The 27,811-nt window shown below is 32.3% G+C and overlaps 1 protein-coding gene across 7 annotated transcripts; it reads left to right on the top strand.

The window, feature by feature from the left end:
• Nucleotides 1–236: 236 nt before the first annotated feature.
• LOC133182158 (protein numb-like) lies at nt 237–21,350 on the top strand. Of its 7 annotated transcripts, none has more exons than XM_061316889.1 (10): nt 237–451; nt 6,268–6,422; nt 7,642–7,716; nt 7,908–7,985; nt 10,031–10,177; nt 11,397–11,426; nt 13,271–13,466; nt 13,747–13,965; nt 16,074–16,283; nt 18,834–21,350. In XM_061316889.1, exons 2-10 carry the CDS (start codon nt 6,294–6,296, stop codon nt 19,358–19,360), a joined length of 1,611 nt encoding a protein of 536 aa, XP_061172873.1. In that variant the 5' UTR covers nt 237–451; nt 6,268–6,293; the 3' UTR covers nt 19,361–21,350. The 7 variants fall into 7 exon arrangements, with proteins under 7 accessions (XP_061172873.1, XP_061172874.1, XP_061172872.1 ...); XM_061316890.1 differs by having other exon boundaries at nt 237–472; nt 6,288–6,422; XM_061316888.1 differs by lacking the exon at nt 237–451 and adding an exon at nt 4,495–4,515 and having other exon boundaries at nt 6,288–6,422; nt 10,031–10,171.
• Nucleotides 21,351–27,811: the final 6,461 nt, after the last annotated feature.

The following is a 27,811-nucleotide window of genomic DNA, read 5'->3' as shown; positions in this document are numbered from 1 at the left end:
ACTAAATGCTCCGTAGCGCCAAAAGAAGCGCATCCCCACTAAAATAAATAAATAAATAAATAAATAAATAAATAAATAAATAAATAAATAAAAAATGATCGTGATTCTAGGAATGTGTAGTTTCGGCGCGGATCAAAAGCCAAAAATATTCATTAGGTGTTTTTTTTTTAATTTCCGGTGAGCATGCGCAGATCATTTTCGTACCTGTCGAATTGAAGTGGTTCTTCCGCTGTGGTTATCAACGATACTATTTACATTTTTCTAAATATTTTACATCATTTTAATTAGGTGCTGTGTAAAGAATTACCGTACAAGAAGCATTTGTGATACTCATAATTACTACAGCAGGCCGTCTCTTTTGAATATGGATTAGAAATAGGGCATTGAAATGACATAATTCGTTCCAAATCATGTGTTTTTTGAGTTTTCGCGAATAAAAATCTATTTCTTGGTGAAGTCCATATAATCAAAGGTGAGTAAATTGCACATTAAGATTGATCAGTGATAGATTACTTACTATACATTATCTAACATATCAAGGTAAACATGAATGAATCGTGTGAAAAACATGGCTGCCGCATCTAATTTCAGTGGGTGGTTCCTTTATTTGCGCTTATTAACTTGAATATATGGTTTTAAAAGTTATCGTTTATAAAATGTAATGTAAATTAAAATTCTCACAGTTGTAGGCCAACGAATGAAATGAACCATAGAAATACGAAGCACTATGCATACAAAATCTCTCAAGCATGACGAATGTGGCATGTTTTGATAAACTGGAATTGTGTACAATACACTGTACTCTAATAACCCGGTCAGTTCAGACATGGTACATTGCATTTAAATTTCAAGCTAAATAAAGGGCTTTGGCTGTTAAAAAAGGACAGGGTATTAGTTTATCCATTTGGGAACAGTAGATGTTATACCTAGGTTTAATTTATTTTTAGATTCAGCTTGTAACATGGGAGTCAAGCTGCTGATAATAAATAAATAATCAGGTCCAGCACAATCTCTTGATTTAGCTACAGCACCATGGCAAAAGCATGCACAATTTTCAAAAATGGTGCACGTAAACTTTGATGCATCTGATGTGGACAGACATGAAATGTCAAAACATTTTTATTTTAAACAACATTTATTTGATGATAAGTTTCTCACACATAATGACAGCAGATAAAAGGAATGGTTTGGATTCATAAAGAGTTGCAGCTAAGGTAGTTCTGATCAAACAAAGTCAAAGAACTCTTCAAGGGTCCAATTATTTTGTTGTTTTTTGTGTAGAGAGTGATATTCACAATCTTTTGATAATATTTATGACCAGGTACTATGTTGACCACACAATATATGCAATAATTTGAATATTATATTCCCATTTGAAATCCCAAGTAATATGGGCTCTTTGGATGGGGACATTGTCATCTCGAAAACCATTCAATTTTTTGGCTTAAATGTCCCAAAATGTCTAACCATAGAGACTTTTCTAAATTTGTAGCATATTTTTCTGCATTTTTCTACTGTTTAAAGACATAAACATGATAAAGTTCCATCTTTGTATATGTAATACATGTACAACCACACACCATAATTGGTACCCATGTTTGACAATGGGGGCACCTGCACACAAGGAAAATTAAATTTTTTGATGTCCTTCACACATTAACTCAGTGTTTTTTTTTCTCCAAACTATCTGGATTTCATCAGGAAAAATATAGATCAGTGTTCCAATGATTATCATTAGTCATTAGTATGTTTCTAATGTTTAGAATTATCTGTAATTAAGCCTTAAGTTTACTTTTTTACATGCGTCGCTGCCAATTGTTTTTCTGACCACTCCTCTCTTCACATCTTTTCATATAATTTTTTTGCACTGTCCATGGATTTAAATTATTGTTTTGGTCCCTGCTTTCATTAAAATGGTTCATTATCATAATTATGTCATTTGAAACACGTCCACTATTCATATTTATTTCTGATCCCACTGTGACATCTTGAATAGATGCTTCTTTTCACCTTTTTCAACCTCTTCTTTTAATAAATGTTTATTTTACAGTAATCTGATGATAGATTCTGATATCCCTAATGAATGTTCAGTGGTCATGTCCAATCATGATTTTGCTCTTGTCTGAAAATATTACTTTCCTCCAATTATTTTTAACTGTCCATTTGCTTCTCCTTTCTACACCAAGCAGTGTATTTCCATGGTTAACTGCCTTCACTACTAGTTTCTTCTTACTTACACACCTTCTATACTCAAGTTTGAATGGTATGCTTACTTAAAGTCTTGTGTTTAATAAACTTCGATGTTATGTCACAGTGATTCCCAAGGATGCGTTTTCAAAAGCCTTTCCAAACTGCAGTAATCTCTTTCTTTCATTTTTGCTGGAAGCCCACTTCTCAGTTTGTGTTCTACTGAACCTCTGGCAAAAAACTTTCGAGCTACATAAACAAATTTTGATTTGGGAATTTTCAACATATTGCTTATCTTGTAATGGGATGAGCCATTCTGTTACAAATGGGCTATGTTTTTCACTTCCTTCCCAAACTCTCACCTTTTTCTTCCCATATTTTTGTCCCCTGATTTCGCAAAAGCGAGGGGACATTAAATCACACTCGTCTGTAAGTCCGTGTCTCAAAAACTTTAACCTTGCACGGGTCTTAACTTTTGAATAAGAAAAGATAGGGCTTTCATATTTCACATATACTTTAACTGTGATAAGACCTTTCCAAGTAATATTTGACCCTTTTGACCTTTTAAATTTGGCATACTTTTCAAAAACTTAACATTGGTGATAACTTTGGAATGAGATAAGATTGGGCATTCATATTTGATGGTGCATTACCTGTGGGAAGACGTTTCCAAATGTACAATGGTTTTTAACCCTGTGACCTAACTGACCTTGATCTTGAAAGTTTGGTCTAAATAACATTACTTATAACTTTTGAATGAGAGAAGATATGTCTTTCATATTTTACATGTACATTTCCTATGACAACACGTTTCAGAAAGTAGACTACTACATGTATATTTGGCCTCATGACCTTAACTATAGATTTGACCTAATTCTCAAAAATTATAATTTGGCCATAATTTTGCTCCAGAAGAGCAGGTATTTCAATTCAAATTTTCATATTAAAACTGTTGCAAATGACTTTTCTACAAAAAAATCAGAGGGGTGGGGGGGTTGTTGTTTTCCAAATAGCATCTGCAAAAGAGAGTGAGTGAATGGAGTGTGATTCCTGTGTAATGTCTTGGACTTAATGTATGTGTCCAATTCAGATAATGATAATAATAGATAAGAATAGAAATATTTTTCCTTGCAAGGATAGTAATATTGTAAATAGTGATATGGTAGTTATTAATGAGTGAAAATAAAGAGTCCTTTAGATACAAAGATCTGATGTGAACTGTGAGGAAGGTCAAGAAAATATTGGGGGTGGGGTCTCAGTCTTAAATATGCTGATATGTTAAAGTGTATAGATATATGATTTAATGCATGCTACTTGCATGAGATTTTACTTCAATTCAGAATGATAGTAATTGTTTTGTAAAGTAGTTACTGAGTGGTAAAGTAGTATCAGACTTGTATTAGTTACATATAAATACACAAACATGCCACATAAATAAAATTATGGTACATAATTCAAGGTTCTCTTGGATTGAATGATGGTATTAGATGAGATGTGATATGTTTTAGATTTATACAAAATCTTTTTTTTTCAAATTTAAGAATGTTCAACATGTTTGATAACTAATAAGTAATGACTAACTCAACTAACTGATGTATTTATTGAATGATGTTATCCACATCTGAATTAGGCCAAAGTTTAATGTTCAAAGTTACTCGCTAAAAACTTGTGTAACTGTGAAAGCTTGGAAATATTACAACAATCACTCTTAAACACAATACCATTTTATATAAATATACAGGAAGGAAGTGAAGAATTCTACATAAAATATGCACTTGATTTTTAGCATCAGAGACATGATAATCTTGTATGTTACAGTTTTAATGACAATTTGTTTGTTTCCTTGAAAAGTGGATTTATTTTTTACAGTTTTATTTTATCAATCAATCTAAATCAGGAAAATTTTTGCCTTTTAGAGATGTGTCATTAGATAAAAAAAATATTTTAAAGAATTTAAATTTAATATCAAATTCTGGTAGTGAACATTATGAAACCATGATCATACAATATTAGATATGCAGCTGAACTTTGATGGCTATTTATGTTAATGATATCTAGTGCTAATTGTGAATAAAGGTATACAGGTGAATGAGGACTATATATATATACGTCATACAGTGTAGTCTCACATTAAACTGAGTAATGCATGGATTAGTCATATTACGAGTGACCAAATTTACTGTGCTTTATTTGCCTTTGTGTTTTTGAATTGTTCAGTGTATCTACTTGGGATTTAATGATTTGTTTGTAAAACACAACCTTCCGTTGTTTGCCATTTACCTTACATAACTTGACCTCAGGGAAGTTGAGGACAACCCTACCATGACGGTAAGACGAAAACATCACACTGTACTTTGTTTATTAATGTGTTCAACTTATATGTGTTTATCCAAGCACATGCACATACATGTGCTTTATAATACTACATTTTAAATAGAGTATTGTTGGATTGTTACTCTGTGTAAAAAAAAAAATGTGTAAAAAGTATTTACCTTGGGTAAAAATATAAAGGTAGAAATCATATGATATGCAGTTTTCATATCAAAATACAAGAAACCTTTCAGAAATCAGTATTATTAATTGGTATGTTGAACAAGGGTTTAAACTTCGTTAGATTTGCTAAGATATTTTTCAAAGGTCACATTGTATTGTTATTTGGACATTTTTTTTGTACAACAATAGTACGAAGTTCAGTCTTGATAGGACAGATTTAGAAAGGAATTCCAACAAAGCAACATTATCTCTGGCATTAAAATCGCCAGATAAAGTTTATTGATTAGTTTCTTGACAAACCTTAGTCCTAATCTTAGTCAATTACTGAGGGAGGAAAGGTTACAGTTTTATGGGGGATTTGACAGTCTGTGGGCAAGGTCTTAGGTTAAGCAGTAGTTTGTCTGTCTAACAATTAATGTAATTCCACTCCTTTTACACAACATATATATATCCACATGTTCAAGGAAAAATGTTAGTCTTCCATGATTTTGTTTACAGTAGCTGGATATAGAGAACTTTCAGTGACCTGTCCGTAGTGTCCATATTGTGAATAAATATTATTATTTCCTATGTAGCTTGTAACACAAGCTTTGATTGGTTACAAAATCAGATGTAAATTTCCGTATACCCGTCACAATGCATAGTTTCTCTATGATAAAAAGCAGATAACATGACGTCACGATGCATTGTAGTAAAACACAGCTGATTGTTACTTGTTTACAAAGAATTTATTTGGGTACATAGGAAATAAATCCATTATCCAGGTCCAATTAAGGGTGTATGGGGATTTTCCCCGGGTTGTATTCCATACACCCTTCGGCCTTCAGCCTCAGGTTGTATGGAATAAAACCCGGGGTAAATCCCTGTACACTCTTGATTGGACATGTTCATTGCATATAATGCATTCAGGAATGAGGAAAGGATTTTTTTTAAACAATGTAAAAGTTTGCTTTTGTAGTCACAAATTTTTGATAAACTGGCTTTCTTAATTTGATTGAGAATTTTGATGAAAACAGAATCTAAACAATGTGTATACCGGTAACACTTGCTGAAAAAGTTGCTAGTCTGGATGTTCAATTTTATTTTGTTAATTTAAATAAATTAGAAATAACCAAAAATTCTTTCAACTTTTTTTCATCCCTGCTGAAAATTTGCCAATGGGTGGACATGAATTGAATTTCATAACTTAACTTGGTTTAGTAACTTAGTTCTTCATAACTGTGTCTCAATCAGAAGATTATCCAATCTTGCACACAACATGAAACATTTCATTTTGCATATTATATGTATCCAAATGTAAAAAAAGAACATGAAAATTGACCAACATGAAAAGTGAAATTAAACTTATAACAAATATGTCATATTGATTAAATTGATTATTAAAATTTCAAATGTTTTGTCAAGTTCACATGAAACATTTTTTGGGGAGTATTGAATTTTTTTCATGCCAATGGCTGATTCACGGGGTAGTTTTCTTTTTGTTTTTAACGAATATTACAGGACAAAAATAAATCCAAGATTCCATGTCATCTTAGAATCATCATGCTGATGCACAATCAGATTCAGCATGTTTAGCATTAATACAAGTTTATGATTTATCTTTGAAGGCTGGCATGGAAAGCATCAAGAGGCGGTTGAGTTTTCGCAAAAAGAAGAACCATGTCCCTGAGTGTTCAAAACCACACCAGTGGCAGGAAGACGAGAAGAAAGTGAGAGATGGAACCTGTAGCTTTCAAGTTCGGGTAATTATAAACATTAATCTCATGTACTAAAGATTCAGACAGGACTTCACATGAATGTGGGATTTATAAAGCCTGAGGATAATGAAGACTTGATTATTCTATCACTGACCCATTTTCCTCCTAAGTTTTATAGACAATCTGTTTAAACAAAATAATGATCTGCTCTAATGATTGAGTATTATATGTATTTAAAGAAAAATGCTATAGATATTGAAATTTGAACATCGCAAATGTATAAACGTTTTATGAACACAGACTGAATATTTACCATTGTTATCATGAATTATTATATATTCTACTACTCTACAGTTATTGCTGAGATCAAAGAAATGCAATCAAAGAAAATCAAAGAAAAGGACATTATGTCAAATCTGTACAGTTGAAATGAATATTTCACTGTAGAATATAATACTTATTTAGAACATATCGATGTGTCATCTTATGCAGTCTTAACAGTGTGTATTGCCTGAAACAGCTGATAAATATCCGTTTTTTTATAACTGCTGTTACATGGACCTCCCCACAACATTTACACTCCATGATTTTACTGATAAAGCAATGAAATAGACAACTGATTTTGTTATTTTACATTCATGAAAATTAATCAATATATGTTACGAACAAATTTATATTAAATAATTAAAGGATATTTTTAATCCAACGAAAGCTGGAATCGTCTGCAGTCTATGCAGTCGATACACAAGTAAACATACAAATTGACCCTCTGATGTTAAATGGAACAGCGAAGTTGTGACATGGTGATATAATTCGTTTCTCTACAGAGGAAATGATCGGTTGTATTTTAGAGCTGTTAATAGAATAGAAATAAAGTCCTTATGGTAGTGAAGTTGCAGGATAACTTCCTTGGTCTCAAAATGTTGTGGGAAATATAAAAACCTCGGCTAAGGCTTCGACTTGTATATTTCGAACAACATTTCTTGACCTCGAAGGTTATCCTGCAACATTCATCAAAATGCAGACTTTATTTCTTAATTAATCATGATGTATAATCATAAGAATTCTGATTAAAACTTTTAAATTTTTGTAGCAGTTTAAGTATTTTAAGAGTGAACTTCCCTCCAGAAGATAAAGTGTGTGAATAATATGTCTGTGCAGTTATAAAAACTGTTAATAAATTGCAAACATTTAGCATGAGTACTGGTAAAATGTAGATTTTAAAACAGTGAAATAAATATTTCTTTTTTTTAATGCTTTATAGTACCTTGGTTGTGTTGAAGTTTTTGAGTCCAGAGGCATGCAAGTTTGTGAAGAGGCCGTGAAAACATTGAAAGCTGTGAGTGAGACAGAAATATAAGAAAGATATTCAGAAAACCTTAGATTTCAGTTGCAATATAAAGAATTTTACTTTTGCATAATAGCATCTCTCATTTTGAAAGTTTGAAGTATCTCTGAAATAAAAAAAAAGGTTTAATCCTCACTATTTCTGGTGATTAGTGTCACAATTTATTTCATTATATTCTGTAGCAGTGTAAAGGTAAATACCAGAGAGCAGTATTATATGTCTCGGGAGATGCCTTGCGAGTTGTGGACGAGATCAGCAAAGTGAGTAATAGACTGTTGATCATGTTTTGAAATGGTCTTCATTTTGTTAAATTATTTATACAACACTTTTTCCATGAACAGTATTAGTATTTTCCCATGAACAGTATTAGTTTTCCATTATTTTGACATATTTTACCAGGTGATAGATATTCATATATAGTTATCTATATAGATGTGATAGTGTAATAATCTCTCACCAGACTGAAATGTAATGCCTCATAAAATATGTATGCTTTAAAATATGGTATCAATAGCTGATGCAGTAAGATTGTGATAATTTTTGACAGGATGTGATTTTACTTTATTAATGCAATGTGCCAGTTTTGTATTACTGCCAGGTAGAATCGAGGTGATAAGCAGACTCGTTGCCATACTAGTGCATGCCATATATTCAGTTTAGTTGTGTATACGTCATGTAGGTTTCTGACATATGTAAAAAAAAAAAAAAAGTTGGAGAAGAGAAAAGATTTACCCACAAGCAGTATGTTATTGATTGTGAACTGTCATTTGTCAACTAAATGTGACAGAGAAATGACAATAAATAATGGATATTGATTAAAAAGTGAGAGGAGTCATGAAATACAGCATAGATACTGAACATTGAATAGCTTGTTTCTCTAGAGAATAGTATACAATAGCTGCAAAGTGCCTCTAGGTCAGGAAAAAAGTAAGGGATGTATGAACTTGGTATGAGGACTTTAACGGGATCAGATTAATATCCCGAGACCTTTGTTAGATGTCACTGAGTTGATTCTGTTGACCTTAGATGTTCTAAAGTATTTGTGGATGTCTCAGACAGGGCTTGTCTTCATTGTCTCCTCAGAATTCATTTGATTCCACTTTGTAGTTGGGAATCTTTTGAATTCTTTTCTATTTTTGTTTTGATAACTGATATGAGAATGTGGTATTAAAACACAATTTTATAGCTCTGTGCATGCAAGACAAATAATTTATTTGCCATGGTAATCTAGATGGGGGAATCTGTGGTTTCACTTAAGGAACTTTGGAGGCTGAATAAATAGATTCATCTTCTATCCAGACCATTAAATCAATAGAAGCCTTGAATTTGTAGAAATCTGGGGATGAGGTTAGATTTAGAATCAATCACCAAAATATTTACATAAACCATTCTGGCTTGCCAGATTCATTCATTAGCACCCAGAACTTTGGTTGTGTATCAATGTAGGCAGATAATTTAGATGGATCTACTTAAGCATTCAGTATGTAATAATATTTTCCAAATTTTGACATGTCAAATACCAACAGTAGTCAAAACCCTATATCTCTTGGCAGTTGTATAATAAATTGCTGGTATTACACTTTCCATCCATGGATAAATGTATATACAATAGTGGCAACTCCAAAAATACAGAAATATTGTAGATTGTTATGCTGATCATCCTCATAGAAAAACTAGGATAAAAATATGATACATATAAATGTTAATGACTGTGTAGCATAACAGGGTAAATATAAATAATAAAAATGGACCAAAACTTTGCCATTTCAGTATTTATGAGGTTCAAATTTGTTAAAGAATCTATTTCAGTTCTTATGATATATTTTCATTTTCTACACATGTAATGCCTGTACCTGTATGTTGAAAAAATGTGGTTTAATTTTGTTTTATAATTTGTAATTAATATTTGCAATACTCAATACAACAGCATAATAAAAGTTAAAGTGAATCAAATGTTTTTGTTTATTTGATTAGTAGGTAAAAGATCAATTCCATCGTACAGCTTGCAAATTTCAGTATTTCAGAGCATTTTCCTCTTTGAAGGAGATACCTGTTACTTATTATTATTCAAAATTTTGTTACTTTGTAGTCAGTAAAGTGTTTAATAATTTCTTAAAAGCTTGAATTATTATAGCAAATTTGGGTTTGCTTCTTTGACTTTTTTGTCACTACAAGATCTTATTTTTGTACACTTTAATTCGTTAAGGTTAGAAATTCTACCATCGTATATACCAGTAATTTTGAAATAAAATTGACTGTTAATATTACATCAGGGTTTATAAGTGGCACATTTGTACTTTTTCAGAGTATGATAGTTGACCAAACCATTGAGAAGGTATCCTTTTGTGCACCAGACCGCAATCATGAGAAAGGATTTGCCTACATATGTCGGGATGGAACCACAAGGCGATGGATGTGTCATGGTTTCCTGGCTGTCAAAGAGTCCGTAAGTGTCAGTATTATTTACTATAATTTTACTTTGTCCCGACACATAGCTGCCGAGATGTGTCCGGTGAGCAGGCTGCTGTCAAAACAACCAGACCGATACCCCTCGCTCTTCAGCAGAGTCTGGTACTACCAATGACTTTAAGTTGTGTTCAAACCAGTTTTATTTGAACAATTTTTTTTCGTTATTTTGGCATGAATTATTTCACTGTACAAGTTTAGCATGTTAAATGTGTAGAGGTCGTGTTGATCACTATATTGATATTTATATATATATGTAGGTGTGAAAGTGTGTGTTCTTCTGCATTTATTCACAAAACTTGTATATTATTTATATATAAACTTATTATTCAAATCTTCCCAACCTTAAAAAATATGTAATCATAATAGTTTTAGTGATCATGGTAAGTTCAGTTAAAATTGAAATACAAGGATATAAATCCAGTTTTTATTAGTAAAATCAAGCATTGATCTGTGTCTGAAATGTAGCCAGGTGTTGGATTTCATCAAATGAAAAATGATAATTAAAAAAAGTCCTCTTTTTTCATTAATATTTCAGTATCAATATAAGATTGACACCGTGTATCAAATGTGACATTTGTTCCTGCTCAGCAGGTACATTATTTTTTTTGTAGAAATCTTTAAAAATGTTATTAATGTCTGCGAGATCCATGTATAAAAATAAAATATTGCACATTGTGAATTGCAAAATTCCATCCAAATATCAGTTTCGTACCACAATTTTTGAGAAAGCTTCAATGTTTTGTATTGATATCACCTGGTTAGTTTGAGAGCAGATGCGTCGTCCACCCAACTCGGCAGTTTTTTTAGTGTCTGCGTGGCTTCTCTTGCATACTGTGTCGGGATTATTCCTTGCTTTTTCTGTCTTTAACTTTTTTATTTTAATTGTAACATATATTCATTAGTTGATCTATGTAATTAAGCATATGATGCATGGATTTTGTCTGAAGTATAACAAAATCAGCTTTGACCATCTTGTTTGGTAGTAAAATTGCTTCCGTTTGTTCATTTGTCATTTCAAGTAGATGAAAGATATCATACTTGTGACTAAAGAAAAACTTTACAATTAATAAAAGCATGCAAGTATATTAAGCAATGTTATGTTTCAAAGATTTCTCTTTTTGTTTCATATTTTGAATGAAATCTTTATGAATGCTGAATGACTGTTTTATAAGTTGGCCTACTTGTTTGTTTTTCTCACCAAGTGGTATTTCAAAGGCCGGAACCGTCGCTCCGTGAGTAGTCAAGCTCGGCTCTAGTTAAGCCTGTTCTGCATTCTAGTTTTACACCGTTTGCATGAAGCGAGTTCTAGTTTGTACCGTTATAACAGTATACTCCAGAATATCTACTGATTTGTGTAGGCTTTGTAGACAGCTATGATTTAGAGCTAATGATGGCAGATCTCTCACGGCCCTCAACATGACTTAACACGCGTAGCAGAGTGGAAAATAAAACACAATGTGAAACAAAAAGACACATGGTGTAGCAGAATCAATAGAGAGGGAGTAGAAAATTCCTCAGGGATCAATAAAGAGGGAAAAAAGTTCATGAATTTAGAGTTGGCATCTAAGCCGCAGTAATTGATGTTCTTTGTCTATTGGATAAATAAAGCTTTGCTATGTGTTTGCATCTATGTCACAGTACCTGTCGAGTGATTTGCCATCATTTGATTTGTAAATTTTTTCTCATTCTCCATATAGCATACTCATTTTGCTGTTATTTTTATATTTTAGGGATGGGTTCATATACATTGTTGTCATATGGTTAATATTATTTTACATTTGTTTCATTCAACCATCTTTTAAGTATGTAAACATTTATAAAGTTATGTATTATTTTATACACATTTTTAATGCTATCATGACGGTATATTTTTTCTTTATATCAATAGATAAGCAACACTGTAAAGCTCAGTAGAATCACCAGAAGTTATATTCAGCTTTTATTGTGATGAATTCTCTTCCTTTTTTTTGTTTATTACTAGAGGAATTACATAACTAAATTAATTTTCTATGTGTAAGATCAAAAAAGCAATGTTATTGATAGTTTCATTGCAGCATGTTGCATGCAGAAAATAACTTCATCATACAACTAAAATCAATACATTTTTCAGAATAACAGATTTTGTCCACTTTCAAGTTGGTTCTTCAGATGGAAGCTTGCAATTAACATGTTATTATTGGTGAAGGTTTGCATTCAGTGTGTAATCAATGCTTTAATAACACCATGTATTTATTTCAGATTCATTGTACTAAGCATTTCCTTGTTTTTATATAAAACATTCTGTGCATAATATGCATCATCTAATAGATTATCTCTTGATATGAAGAACATTAAGTAGAAAGAAAGGAATGTCATTTGTTATGTCATCACCTGCTTCCTTTTTCCTGACAATTTTTAATATTTTTTCAAGAATATATTTTTCATGGAAGATTGGAAAGAAATAACCTTGACAGTAAATGTTTGCATATTTTATAGTGCAGTTTACATGGTTTAAGTACAAAATAAAAAGGATTTAAGCACAATATTCATTATTGATAAATAGCTTTTAGAATGATTTTCCAATGCAATGTAAATAATTGATGATTTTAAAAGTTATAACTGATTGATTTTGCTCCTAAAACTATATATGGAAAGCATAAACAGCATTTGTTCAGTATATTTTCCTTAAATATTTTACACATTTTCCCCAATGTTTTAATTATACTCTCTCCTCTGTACTGAAGCAAGGCAAAAAATAATATTATAACCCAGAATCATATAGAAAATACAATATTACTTAGTTAACCAGAGAATATATATATAAATATCTGGATATAGGCTTATAGCATGCACTCTCTAAGATAGAGCCCCTTGTTAATCAACAGACTAAACTGAGTTGTTTTCCCATGTAATCTTTTGATTATGATTTTTTTTTCAGTTTTTAATTGAATTTGATAAAAAATTTATATGAAGTAAAAACATGCATTCTCACTCAGTGGTAATATATTACAACACATATTACAAGTTTTTAAAAGTGAAGACACAGTACTGTTGCAATGTGAAATGATGATTTTGATTTTGAAGTTGGTGATTGTAGGGGGAACGTTTGAGCCATGCTGTAGGTTGTGCTTTTGCCATCTGTTTGGAACGTAAACAGAAGCGGGATAAAGATGGAAATACAGGGGTACAAGTGACCTATTCTCAGGACAAGACCAGCTTTACTAGAATGGGATCATTTAGGCAGACCACTTTGACAGAGAGGATAACAGACCCACAGAGCGCCATACTTGCTGGTAAGAGAATTGATGTCATTATGGTTAGTTGCGAGGTCAGAAATCAATTTTCTCTAGAGTCGGTCATTTTGAAAGGTTCAATTACCTTAAATATTTAGCACTACTTTACTTCTGCTGTTTTCAGGATGGTAAAACTGAGTGTTTTGCAATGGACATATTCTTAATAATATTAATTTGTGCCAAGCACTCACTTTATAAATGTATTGATTTTACACAGAATCATATATTTATGCATATATTATTGATATGTATATATATTAGATGTTGCCTGTAATTTCAGAACCTGTACCTGTCAAGAAGGTAGATAACCCTTTTGCTGTGGAGCGGCCAAAAGCCACACCTTCTATGATTGTCAGACAGGGATCATTTCGAGGCTTTGAAAATTTGCAGAAAGAATCTTCTCCATTTAAACGCTCTGTGTCGTTGAGACTCAGTGACCTTCCATCAACATTACAAAGACAAGGGGCAATAACTGATGGCTCACCACCCAAACCAACTGGTGAGTACATTTTTCACAAGCTAGGTTGAAAATTTATTTTTTGAAGAGATGAAGGAAGAAAAGTTTTGAAGTTAAAGCAAACAGAGTTTTTTTATGCCCCACCATAAATATGGCCAGGGCATGTCTGTCTTCTGTCCTTCACACTTTGCATTTCAATTGCATTGGTACTCAGATTCAAAGAAACTATTCAAAATATTTTTATCAAACCTTTTTTGCTGATATATATTGATGAGAGCTATTCAATGCCTCAATGTTTTTTGACTTTGACCTTTCCTTCGACCTTGACCTTACTTCTGTAAAATTTGAGTTTAGCTCAGTTTTAAAGAAACTATTCAAGATATTTTTAGCAGCCATCATATTCTGATGCATATTCATGATAGCTATTCAATTGCATCAATGTTTTTTACCTTGACCTTTCCTTTGACCTTGCCTCACTTTTCTCAAAATTTTGTTTAGCTTAGTTTCAAAGCTTCATGGACTGATACTTTTTTGTTGAGTGCTGTTGAAGTGCATCAAAATATTATGACCTTGACCTTCTCTTTGACCTTGACTTCTTAAATTTTCATTTAGCTCAGTTTCAAAGAAATAAAAAAATCAAGATATATTTATCAAACTTCTTATGCTGATATGTATTGGTTAGACTATTCAACTGCATCAGATATTTTGACCTCTACCTTCTCTATGACCTTGACCTTACTATTCTAAAATTTGTGTCAGCTTAATTTCAAAGAAAAGATTCAAGATATATTTTTATCTAAACACGTATATGGATACATACTGGTGAGAAATTATCAACTGTGTCCAATTTTTTTTTTAACATTGACCTTCTCTATGATCTTTGACTATACTTTTTGTTGTTTTTAAAATTCAGTTTCCAAGAAACTATTAAAGATATTTTCATCACACTTCATATATTAATGCAAATTGGTGAGAGCTATTCAACTGTGTCATAATTTTCTGACCTTAACTTTCCCTGTGACCTTGACCTTACTATGGCAAGCAGTAAATCTAGTCCTCCCAACGCCAGACCCTCTTGGATTAATGTTTTCTGTTGATACTCTTATCCCAAAACAGATACGGTTTAAACTTTTCAGGCATATTAACTATGTCGAACTTAATTCACAGAGATACAAAAATTTCAAAAATGTCACGAATGGTGGCATTTATGAACTAAATTGAGCAGTTAGATGAATCTGCATCCGTTGTTGGTTTCTACATTTATAACTTAGTCCTAGATATCACCATTTTTGGACAGATATCATTATCATAGATAATGTTGTTGATATATTTATGTATGTGGGAATTAACTTTAACATAGCCCAAGAAGTTTGAATAGATTCTTTTTAGTGAAATGAAGAATGTTAATTTAAAAAAATGGCAATCCGGAATATTCGGGAGTCGGAAATCAAAAGACCTTAATTTAGCATAATATATGTAACATTGTTATCATATTTATGTATGCGTGAATGTATTTCAAAGTAGAAAATGTGCCTGAGAAGTATGAAGCAATTATATAAAAGAGAATGAGCAATATCTATAGAAAACCTAGGGCTGGGAATATTCATGTCCTATGGACAATGGGCGTATTTGTAGTTTTTATACCACATGGTCTTGAGTAATTTTCTGTACACCATACAAAACTTAATAGGATACTTGCTGTACACAGTTTTCAGTTTTAAACTCTTAGCATTTTTAATGCATATTAATCATTATACCATCATCTTCAACTTCCCTCAATATAATTTATTTTCTCCATCCATGAGTCTACTCTGCTCTGTTTTTTGCAAATATAACAGCAAACTATTTGTCGTAAATGGGCATTTATTAGAATGCCAAATTAACCTAATATGTACAAAAATTACACATGCCCATATTTGAATATATTCCTTATAAGGATATTAATATACATAATGAAAAAATACAAATATGACTAGAAGAATTGGCAAAAAAGATGGGAGAACAAACACACCACAAACTTGTCAATAACTTACCATATTACCAATTTCTGAACACCTTTTAGAGATTTGTTTTTGTTTGCAAGTGTTGCTCTTTCTTGTAAAATTTTTATTTAAGTGGAAAATTTGGAATCACTAAAAATGTGTTTTTAGTAGATATCAGTGCTCCTATACAAGAAATGTCACCTTCAAAAGAGCAAGAGGATTCAATAGCCAATATGTGCCAGCAACTGACCATGGGATTATCACAGCTTAGTTCAGATGACCCGTTTGGCACCACACAGAATGTGGAATCGACACCATCTAAAAGTCTTACCTCACCGGCATTCCAAGCACCCAGCCCAAGACACACCACTCAAACAAGTAAGCATGTAGAACAAAAATGAATTTGAAAACATTCTTCAAGCTTTTATGATAAGCATAATGCTTTGTGTATAAAGAAATGAAGCTAAGAAAATCATTTTTTGTACTAGGTGTCTTTTTTTTTTTTTAAATGTAATACACATGTATCTATAAATCAATTTCTTTTTATCATAAGTCATTCAGTGCTGTATCATGATAAAAAAAGTACAGAAATCTTCAAAAAATTTCTTTGAAAATTTATCAGATTCAAATCATCATAGCCACATACACTCGTAGCACATGGTTTGAAAGCTTTTGGCAAATGAGTAGCTCTTACTGTGAAAGAGATGAAAGATCTGACTAGACGATTAGAGATTTTAAAATGATTACCAAACAAAACCAAAAAGAACCAACTTTGAAATCAGATCCTTTAACATTTTTGGCACTGTGAAGAAGGGTGTCACTTGTGTGCTTAATGACGGCCTCCACTTTTGAGTAAAAAATGGGGGTAAAAAAAGTATGCACTTCAGAAGTGACATAACAGTAATCAATTGTGTTAGTTCATTAAAATGCAGATCCACTTTTCTGCAATTTGACATTGCTTTTCAATGAAAAGAATCCTGCTTTTCCACAATAAGTAATACTGCTTTTCCATTATTATATTTTTTGCTTTTCTGCATCATATTTTAATGTGTACCTCTTCTGTTAGCTAGGTAAAACCTGTTGCACCTGTTTACCACAGCAATTCCTTTTGCATAGGTTGTAATTGTGGCTTTGAATATTTTACCTACTCTGCATAGTTAAGACTCATCACCATTCCTTAAAACTTTGACCTTTCTCTAAATTGTGACCATTTAAAAATCACAGAAAGGAGAAAACACATAACATACAGTAAAAACCAATCACGTAAAAGCAGTGTGAAGTATTTGCAAAAAGGCAGACAGGTTGCAAAAATAAAATCGCAGAACGGCCCATTTAAAGCACTGGGAAAATTAAGTCTGGAACAGGAATGTTTCTTATATGTACACATAAAAACTGTAATATTTAGGGTATTTGGGCCCTGCATGCATGATGTAACCAAAGTCTTGCTCCAATGACATGAAAAATGAAATGAAATTTAAAAACATTCTATTTGATTAATAACATTATTGTTACAATAGTTGGTTGCCAACTTTAGAAAAACTGTTGCTGAAGAGAGCATGTCAGGAACAATTGATTTAAAATTTTTAAGACTGATAGTGGCTAAATATTCCAGTCTTGTTCCAATGACATAGAAAAATGAAATGTAATATAAAAACATTCTATTTAATTAATAACATTAATGTTACAATAGTTGGTTGCCAACTATTGAAAAATTGTTGCTGAAGACAGCATGTCAGGAACAATTGATTTAAAATTTTGAAGACTGATAGTGGCTAAATATTCCAGAAATTTTTATTTTGCCAAACTTATCTTTTAACATTATCAAAGGACATTTCTCTTTTTTTCATGCAAAAGCAAGACAAGTTTTCCAACTAAGTTTAAAAGGAGATGGGTGAACATAGCGTGCAGAAAGCCTATAGCTTCAGATATATATAAATCATGTTCATGATGTTCAATTTGTGAATTTTGTATTTAGAGTAACATTCTCATTATTGAAGTTTATGAAATTATGACAAACAAAACTTTTAAGAGGAAAATTTTCTTGGCAAAATTTATTCTTTTATTAAAAAATAATGTGCTACTCGTGGGGTTCGAGCCCTAGCAATAAAAATCCTGAGTATCATTTTCTTTCGAGTCTAGCACGCTAACCACTAGACTACACAAGTCCTGATGAATAGTGGCATTTAAATCATGTTTGTAATATGACCCTTGACTTAATGGACTTAAAGTATTTCTCGAAAATATGCAAATGTTATGTCATAAAAGTTTATTTTTAAGGTATAGTGGGTCTTTGCTCCATGTTTTTGGTAACCAAAAGATGTATATTTTTATGCAAACTTTCAAGATTAACTGTCAAAAAAATGGAGCAAATTAAAACCCACTCATATCGAAAAATAGTGTTATAGAATGAGAAAATGACTCATTTTGCCCTCTTTAGTGTGTGTATAATATTTCATAGGCAAATAATTTCAATCTTTGTGAGATTTTTGCAAATTGTAGAGATCTTTCGTAAAGTATATTTTAACGTTAGATGAAATATTTAGGAAATTTTTGATATAATTGAGATTTAATTTCTCTCATTCATATTTGTCACTCGATCTATAGGCTTTTCGCTCGTCATGTTCACCCATCTTCTTTTTCATTTATGAGAATATCTTTTATACAGTATTTATGGTTAACTTTATTGAATGTAAGCTTTTAATGTAACCTTTAATGAAAGTTTAAATCATCAATTATATAATCGATTGTATACTACCAATTCAATTTGATAATTGATAATAGTAACTTTGGTCTGATTTTGCAACTTTACCACACATGAATAAAATTGATTTTTCAGAAAGATTCAGTCCCATTTAATTTTAATACTTAAATTTGTTGGTTTATTACTTTTGTGAGGTATCAATAATTGCCTGTCATATTGTATTGCAGCTGTTTCATCACATCCAGCAGCACCCATTCAGCAGACCAACCCCTGGGCCTCTTCCAGAGGCAGCCCCGCCCATACCGCCATACCCACTTCTCCCTGGTCAACACCACAAGCTACAAATCCTTTTGCCAATGCTCCACCCATAGGTGGAGCAACGGTCAGTAATGGTGGTGCTTTTGGTCAGTTTTCACAACAACCACAACCTCCTCCAAGGTCACATGCTCCAAATTTGCAACACGTTCGGAGTCATTCCATAGACACTGGTGAACTTTCCACGAGTCAGTGGCAAAGTCATTCTCGTCACCAAGCAAAACCTACTCTTATGGACATGGCACAGCAACGGAGCTTTCAAGTCAATGGCAGTGCATGGGGGGAATCAGCATCTGGGGTTTCAAAGCCAACAGGGCCAAATGTTGACCCTTTTGATGTTGCTTGGGCTGCTAAGTCTACAAACAGGCCAACAGCATCCAATAATAATCCATTTAGCAGTGGCAGAGGAACACAGAAAACTTTTGAAGTGAAATTATAAAAGTATGAAAATTATGACTTAATATCAATATTCAGGAATAGAACAAGACAAAAGATAATAGGTACAGAAATGTGTTTTTCCTAAGGAGAAGCCAGTGTCTCTAGTGGCAAATGGCAGTTATTGTACATTTACTTTCTTGGTGTTTCATTGAAACATTGTCCATTTCACTCAAGAAGCTTTTTTTTTTTTTGTCCTAAAATGCTACATGTATATTGAGTAAGTTTTTTTTTTATACATGTAAACACTTATTTTACTTTAAAGCAAGTCTTACTTGTATCTGTTTTATGTAAAAAATATAATTTTAATGTTTCAACATAGATGGTATTCTATCTTCTTACTTGAAAATAGTACACATTTATATGTTTATATTATGATAGTAGCCCTTCATGTTGGGATCATATCATTTTATGTATACTTCACATTGTGTATGTTGAACATCTGTTTTTATTACATAGTTTTTGTTGACTCGTAAACTGATCTGTGCATACATAGATTGTATTAAGTGTGCAGGTAATGTAATATTAGACCCAATCAATTTTTTTAGAAGAATTTGTTCAAAGTACCTTAAAATCTAAGATATTTTATCTTGAAGTTGTTAAAGTGATATTTTCACACACACGCACACACAATCTTAGATTTAGACCAGAAAATTTGTAAATAAATTAATTCAACTGACTAATTAAGATATTAAACTGATAGATGCTTAATTAATAGCAAATTATGCAGTGCTATTTTATAGAATATATAGATATCTAAAATTTATATTCTAGTATTTATAATCTAGGATCATTTGATTTGATCAGGGACTTTTAAGTAATCTTTTAACATGTTAAACATATCTTCAAAAAGAAAAGTTGTGAAGAGTTGTCTGTGATTACATTTTGTGTTTTTATAAAGCACAGCAGTTAGATTCATCTTAAATGTATCATTTTTTGCCAGTTACTCTTTAACAATAAATAATGAGCTAAAGACTAGGACATACATACATTCATTTTATGTACTATTTCCATGAAAATTGACTTTAGAAAATGTAAAAGAGATACAGTTCTGTGCAATGGCAAGTAAAAGGAAAGTTGATTTTAATTTTTTTTTCAAGATTTGTCTTATGATGAAGGCTTATCAGACCTTTCTGTTTAACCTGGCCTCGGGATCATGAAACATATTAAGTCAAAAAATGTATACTGTATTGCTCTGAAATGATTTAGAAAGCAAGTGGTCCAAAATATAAATGCTTTTTAATTTTGCATCAATAAATTGCTGTTATATGCAAATTCAGAGTCTTGGCTCACAAGTAATTAACATGGAATAGATTTTTAAATTTAGACTTGTCTATGTCTGTTACATGATCCCAGGGCCAAGTCTATATTCTACCATGAGAATTTTAACAGAAAACTTAGTTTTTAACTTTTAAATTACTTTTCATGGTCTTTCAATGTTGGAAATGAATGACTTTGTAAGACATGTTATAAGCTGTTGGTCATGTAAAGAGTATACTGTATATCACCTTCTATTCGTGAAAACTTTATTTTCGAGTAATTCTGCATGTCTGTCTGCTCGCAAAAAATTTCATTCTCGCGTATGTTTTTATTGTTAAGGATTATATACAACAATAACCACAGCTCATGAAAATTTTGTCTTGCTTATAAATCACCAAATAGCTGTCTCGCTAAAAGAAGGTTTTGCGAAAAAATAGTGATCTACAGTCTTTACTCAGATTGATTGGAAATGTGACCTTCAGATGTTTTTCTTAAATACTTTTAATTAGCAGTTGTTGTCTAGGTGCTTTTTAACTTTATACAAAAATTGATACCTGCTTTTCTTTGGCATTACTGGAAAAGTCAGGAATCCTTGGTATGCAGGGCCTTGTCATTATCATAATGTAAAAGCTCGTAAATCTGTAATATTTTACTGAGTTACTGATTTATTGCAATTATCATGTTATGTTTATATTTTAAACATAAGTCTTGCATTAATAAAATCTCAATATAGATTTTTTTCCACTTCCGTAAGTTTGATTAATTATGTTGGTCTAACCCGGTATATGAATGTTATAGTAACATTCAGTCATAAGAGAGTTCGGACATAAACAATCATCTTGAGTGGGACACAGGTATGCTGTAAATGTACTCATTTTTAGCATTCAAAGTTCAGTTTAGGAGTATGGACTACTTGGAGTAATGATTTAGCATTACTATAATGTATATTACTATCATTCCAATTTGCTTGATCAAGCGTGGTAAACTTTCACACGTTGATTACCATACTACTCGTTGATTGGCTGGTTGGTTTAAAAATGCATACTACATTGTACTTGACATATAAAACACAGGAACCCCAAATACCACCGAGAGTATTGACCAATCGCATCAAACTCATTGAATGATTGTTTACTATGGTAGAAAACAGAAACACGTGGTCAGTCAAAGCATATCTAACTTCCTGTGGCATGTTCAATTGTGAATTGATAGGATTAAAAATGTCATACTGTACATATAAGAACTTTTATATAAAAAATAGTAAAGTAACGCTCCTGAGTACTAGTACATGGGTGCAGAATGCAAGTGATGGCTAAATAATGCATATTGCTATATGTTTGATCAACACAACAAAGTGCTAGAGTTTCAATTTAGATGTTCAAGAAACTAGTGCGTTGATGTACTAGTACTAGTATGAATCAAATATTGGAATAAATCAAAATCTTAAGGTCTATTCGTTGTACAAGGAATAACTAATCACAACCAAATATGACACATGCAGAAAATGGGCTTTGACTGACCATGTGTTGCTGCTTACTACAAATTCCCTACACGTGAACAATCATTCAATGTGATTGGTCAGTATCATCAGTGGTATTGCTGGATTCTGTTTTTATCTGCAAAGTAGTATGATTCCATTAAAATCAAATATCCAATCGATGAGTTATATGATACTCAGTTTGTGAAATTTTACTACAGTCAATCAAGCAAACTGACACACTGGAATAATAGTTGATACAAAAAAAATCTGAGAATCACAAGAGAACATCAAAATGCCAGTCTCTCAAATGCACATGGGGAATGATAGTAGATACAAAAAAATCATAGAATCACAAGAGAGCATCAAAATGCCAGTCTCTCAAATGCACATGAACTTTTGTTCTGCCCTTACCTGACATAGGTGCAACATATTTATTGAAAGTTAATTAAATCTATACACCGTGTCTTATCTTGAAGCACATTTGTAGTTTTGTGAAAGACTGAGGATATTTAAGGATTAATTTGCCATTCCTTTTCAAAAAGAATTAAATTGCTATCAAGACACTATTTGTATACAGGAGTACGTTTTTCACATTTGCTAAGGAAGCTTTTAACACTGCAAACTGAAGAGTAATTAAATTCCATGGTAGTTTTTATGCAGATAAAATCATATGTCCTTTGATTTAAGATGGAACAAGAGATGTTTGTGAAACACTTATCTTATGCCCCACCCCTCCTCCCTTTGGACATGCATGTACATTATAGGATGCACAAGCCTTTATTATGGGCAGTATACATGGAAATAAATTTGACATTTTGAACTTAAAAGGGGTTATCCACCGGTACTATCTGAGATGCATCAACCAGAAATAGTCTTCTACATCACATCTTTGGCAAAAACACGTTTCTCATGGTATATCAGTAATTAATTCGTTCAATCTTTGCAGAGATAATGAAAGGAAAGCAATATCTAGGTCAAGTTCTGTTTTGGGTGCGATCAAGCAATTTTCGACAGAGTTATGTCCCTTGGACCTAGAAAAATTCCAATTATTTTTATTTGGAAGGTGAAAATCTTAATCTCATAAAAATTAAATAAAAAAGAAAACTTATCAGTAAATGGATGCTTCATTTAAAAGTAGATGGACATGAATGGAGTTAGTGATATCAAAAATGATCCCGAGGGCACCGAGTTGGTGATATAAAAATGACCGCGAGGACACTGAAGCAGAATAGGCCCTGCTGCCTTCTGCGTACAAGGTAACCTACGTACTAGAGTCTAGTTGAACTGATAAATGTGTCCAGCTGTCTTTTGGTAGAGTAACACCCGTGAACCATGACACGCTGCAGTAGCAATAGTTATATTGAAATTAGATTTTTATAATTTGATGTGATCCTGATGAAAGTATTTTTTGCATGGTTAAGAATGTAAGGACTTTTAAGGACTTTTATAGCGACCTCTGGTGAACTGTTGATCTATTCAAAAACTTGAATCTGCACTACCTGAGGATGCCTCCATATAAATATGATCAATCATGGCTTTGCTCTTGAGAAGAAGATTTTAAATATTTTTCCTATGTATTCCTATGTAAACCTTGGATCGCCCATTTTGGCCCCACCCTACCCCTTGGGTCATGATTTGAACAAACTTCAATCTACACTACCTGAGGATGCTTCCATATAAATATGACCAATCATGGCTTTGCTGTTCTTGAAAAGAATTTTAAAGATTATTCCTATGTATTCTTATGTAAAACTTTGACCGCCCCACCCCCTGGGGTCATGATTTGAACAAATGTAAATCTTCACAACCTGAGGATGTGTCCACAAAAGTTTCATCTTTCCTGATACAGTGGTTCTGGGGAAGAAGATTTTTTTTCTTTTGTATTCCTATGTACAACTTTGATTGTTCATTGTTGTCCCGCCCTACCCCGGGGGGTCATGATTTGAACAAACTTGAATTTTCATTATTTGAGCATGTTTCCACAAAAGTTTCATCTTTCCTGGCCCAGTGGTTCTGAAGAAGATTGTTAAAAGATGCAATTAATTTTTCATTAATTTGTATTTATCTCCCATTGGAAGAGGGCGTGGTCCTTCATTGAACAAAATTGAATTCCCTTTACCCAAGGATACTTTTTGGCAAGTTTGGTTGAAAATGGCCCAGTGGTTCTTGAGAAGAAGATGAAAATGTGAAAAGTTTACGACAACGACGACAGACAATGGACAAATTTTGATCAGAAAAGCTCACTTGAGCCTTTGGCTCAGGTGAGCTAATAAAAAGAAAATCAATTCACACAACTTGGGAATGTTTGCAAATTAATGGTTTCTTTAGAAGATTAAAAAAAATCCTTTTATAGTTCCATGCAAAACTTTGACCCCCTTTTATGGCCCCAAACTGTCCTTGGGGCCATGAGTTTAACAGTTTTGAATCTACACTACCGCAGAAAGCCTTCACATAAGTTTCATCTTTTCAGGTCCATTGTTTCTTTAGAAGATGATTTTCAAAAATTTTAAAAATATGATCCCTTATTGTGGCCCCACCCTACCCAGGGGTCCATGATTTGAAAATCCAGAATCTTTATTATGTCTAGAAGCTTCCACATTAGTTTCAATCTTTTCTAGTGCGGTGGTTCTTAAGAAGAAGATTTTTAAGGATTTTTCTTCAATGTAAAACTTTAATTTCCTATTGTGCCCCATCATAACCCCGGGGATCATAATTTGTACGGTTTTAAGAATCTACAGGAAACTTCCACATGAAATTCACCTTTTTCTGGCCCAGTAGTTCTTGAGATGAAGATTTTTCTCATATATTTCAATGTAAAACTTTCAACCACTATTGTGGCTCCACCATAAACCCGGGGTCATGATTTGAACAATTTACAATCTACACTTGCTCAGGAACTTTTCACAAACGTCTCACCTTTTCTGGCCCAGTGGTCCTTGAGAAGAAGATTTTTTATGACCCCTCCCTAGTTTTGCCTTTTCTTGATTATCTCCCCTTGGAATCGGGGTTGGCCCTGCATTTGAACCATTCTGAATCCTTTTTTTTTCTTAGAATGCTTTGTGCCAACTTTGGTTAAAATTGGTTCAGTGGTTCTTGAGAAGAAGTTGAAAATATAAAAGGTTTACAGACAGGCGGACATGGACAGAAGGAAGGACAACGGGTGATCAGAAAAGCTCACTTGAGCTTTTACCTGAGCTAAAAAGAAGTGTAAAGTAAGTGGATTACAATTTAGATAACTCGATTTAATTACCTATTTATGCGTATAATTAAAGAATCCAAGTACATGAAATCAATGCTAGTTGACGCAGACTCGGAATGAAATAGGAAAATATTCGCCCTTGATTTTGGTACTTTACACCAGCATGACATGGGTACCGCAGTTTGATTAGAAAATGGCTAATCGAAGGTGATTTTCTGCTCAAATTCATAACGACTACTTTGTTAGTAAAACCTAAGAAAAATGAAAAAGAAATCTAGACATCAAACAGTGGTTACTTTACAAAGGTACTCGTGCAATTTGAAATGTGTTTAGCTCCTGAATAAGTCTTTTTTTTCAGATGGACACTGTGTGCACCACGTGGAATCTCTCCATTCTGGTACGATGATACTGGACAAAAATGGCACGGTACCAGTCCAGTTTATATGAGTATGAACACAGTATGAACATGTACTACATTTTTCTGAAAGAATATCAGTAAGGAGACTGCGATTTATATCAATAGTAAATAAGAAAACAAATATAACAAGCAATTTTATCTCAGATACTCGGATGAAATTCTTGTTAAGAAAAAAAGAGGTCTCCAATGAAATTTCCTAAGCTACTTTACAATGAAAGGGCGGATAGAAAAGCAGTGGGACATGTCTTTAAGTATCTCCAAAATTATTAACAAAAGGCAACTTCTGACAGCTTGTGATATTTTTTGAGCCTCTGAATTCCATTGACGTTCCTTCTGGCCATTCTTCACAAGTGATGTCCTCGGGAAGTTCTTTGAAGATTCCCATCGGACAATCTTTGCATCCAGGTTTCATGGGGTCTTTGTGTCAAGAAATGTAAATAATGGAACTACAAAGATTAAAACATTATTAGTTTTTCTTTGAACAATTATGTAGTTTTAAAATACAAGTAGTCATCAGTTCCTGAAGATTAAGTTTTGATATATAACAAGGAAAAATCCCATTAATTTTAGGATTAATGAAAGAAATTAGATTCCATACATCTGCCCATATCTTCATTGCGGTTATAGAAGCTATCTTTGAGTAAACTTTTGTTTACTATTTTTAATTGTTTTCCATCGGATTTCGAAAATGTTTGGCTGTCAAAAAATCACCAGAAGAACGGTAGGAAATGGGTGAATTAAAAAAAATTGACCAAACACATATTTATCAACCTGAACTAAAAATACAGGCAATCGGAATAAATTTCTATGTCTCAGCATATGTCTTTACATAGTGTCTAAATAGCTGCCAAATATCTCATTGATATCTCAATTCACTAAAAGGTTATGCCCAAAAATGATGCTAAAAATGTGCAACACCTTTATGTGACATTTTGAAAATTCAACATTGTTTGAAGATCTGTCGATAAAAATAATAATGGTTTATGTTGGAAATAAAGACTTTCCTGATGATATTGAAACTATTGAGCTTTCAATGTACACTGTTGCAACTTTTGTTTGACCAAGTTGTGGTCATGGTTGATGTTGAAAAAAATGTTATACCATGTCAGGAGTGCAACAGAAAAAATGTAGTGTTGCCAAAAGACATTGATTTTAAAAATCTGAAAGACAATTAAGTCAAAAAAGAATTTTCAAAGTGTAAAGAAATAACTGTTATATAAATCAAAAGCAGCATTAATGAGAGTCAATTATCTGTGCATACCCAATAATGTCAGGAGTGCAACATTTGATGTTTTGCTATCCAGCATGAAAAAACTTTTATCAGTATGTATGATTCTCTGGTTTTTATTTTGGAAAATAAAGATACAAAGAACATTTTTACCAAATGGATTTATTAATTACAGGGTGTGTCTGTGTTTCAGATCTATATTTCTATGGTCAGGAGTGCAACACATTTTTTTAAAGATTCAAGTAATATGGTGAACTGACTTCTATTCATGCTAATAGATATTCTTTAATTGATACTGATCTATTTAGATTATTTAGTACTAAATTATTGACAGTTTTATTATTAAAATCCTTTTCTTTCTCAATTTTATCAATGCAGATGTGTTTTTCTTTTCTTTGATTTTTTTATGAATGTAAAAAATAAACACACTGAAAAATTGTTATACAATTCAAGTAATTCCACCTCAACTTCACTGAAACAACAGAACAAGCTCTGATGTTATTTTCGCTTCACAATTCTACTTTATAGACTTCCATGCTCTTGGTCAGGAGTGCAACAAATATTTTAGAATCATTGCTGATCAAATATGAATAAATATAAAGAAAAAAAAATGATGAGTAGAATGTTTCTGGTTGACCTCAGTTGGTTACAGTGTTTGTCCTGTGAAGGAAAATATACTATAAAATATATTTTATCTTTTAAATATACATTTTAGCTAGTTTTTTTTTTGACATAAGCAGGGAATAATTCAAGATATAAAGCCAAGTTTAACTACTTTCATGTGTTTTAATTGTGAAGTACACTGTACTGGACTATAAATATTGCACAATTTCGTTACCACTTGATGTTGCCAACACTTTATGAATTTTT

Source organism: Saccostrea echinata, unplaced genomic scaffold, assembly GCF_033153115.1.
Source record: "Saccostrea echinata isolate AGI-Se365-2 ecotype Australia unplaced genomic scaffold, CSIRO_AGI_Sech_v1 ptg000009l, whole genome shotgun sequence".
NCBI lineage: Eukaryota > Metazoa > Mollusca > Bivalvia > Ostreida > Ostreidae > Saccostrea > Saccostrea echinata.
Note: the sequence above shows the minus strand (reverse complement) of the source record. Positions and strands in the feature narration are given on the sequence as shown.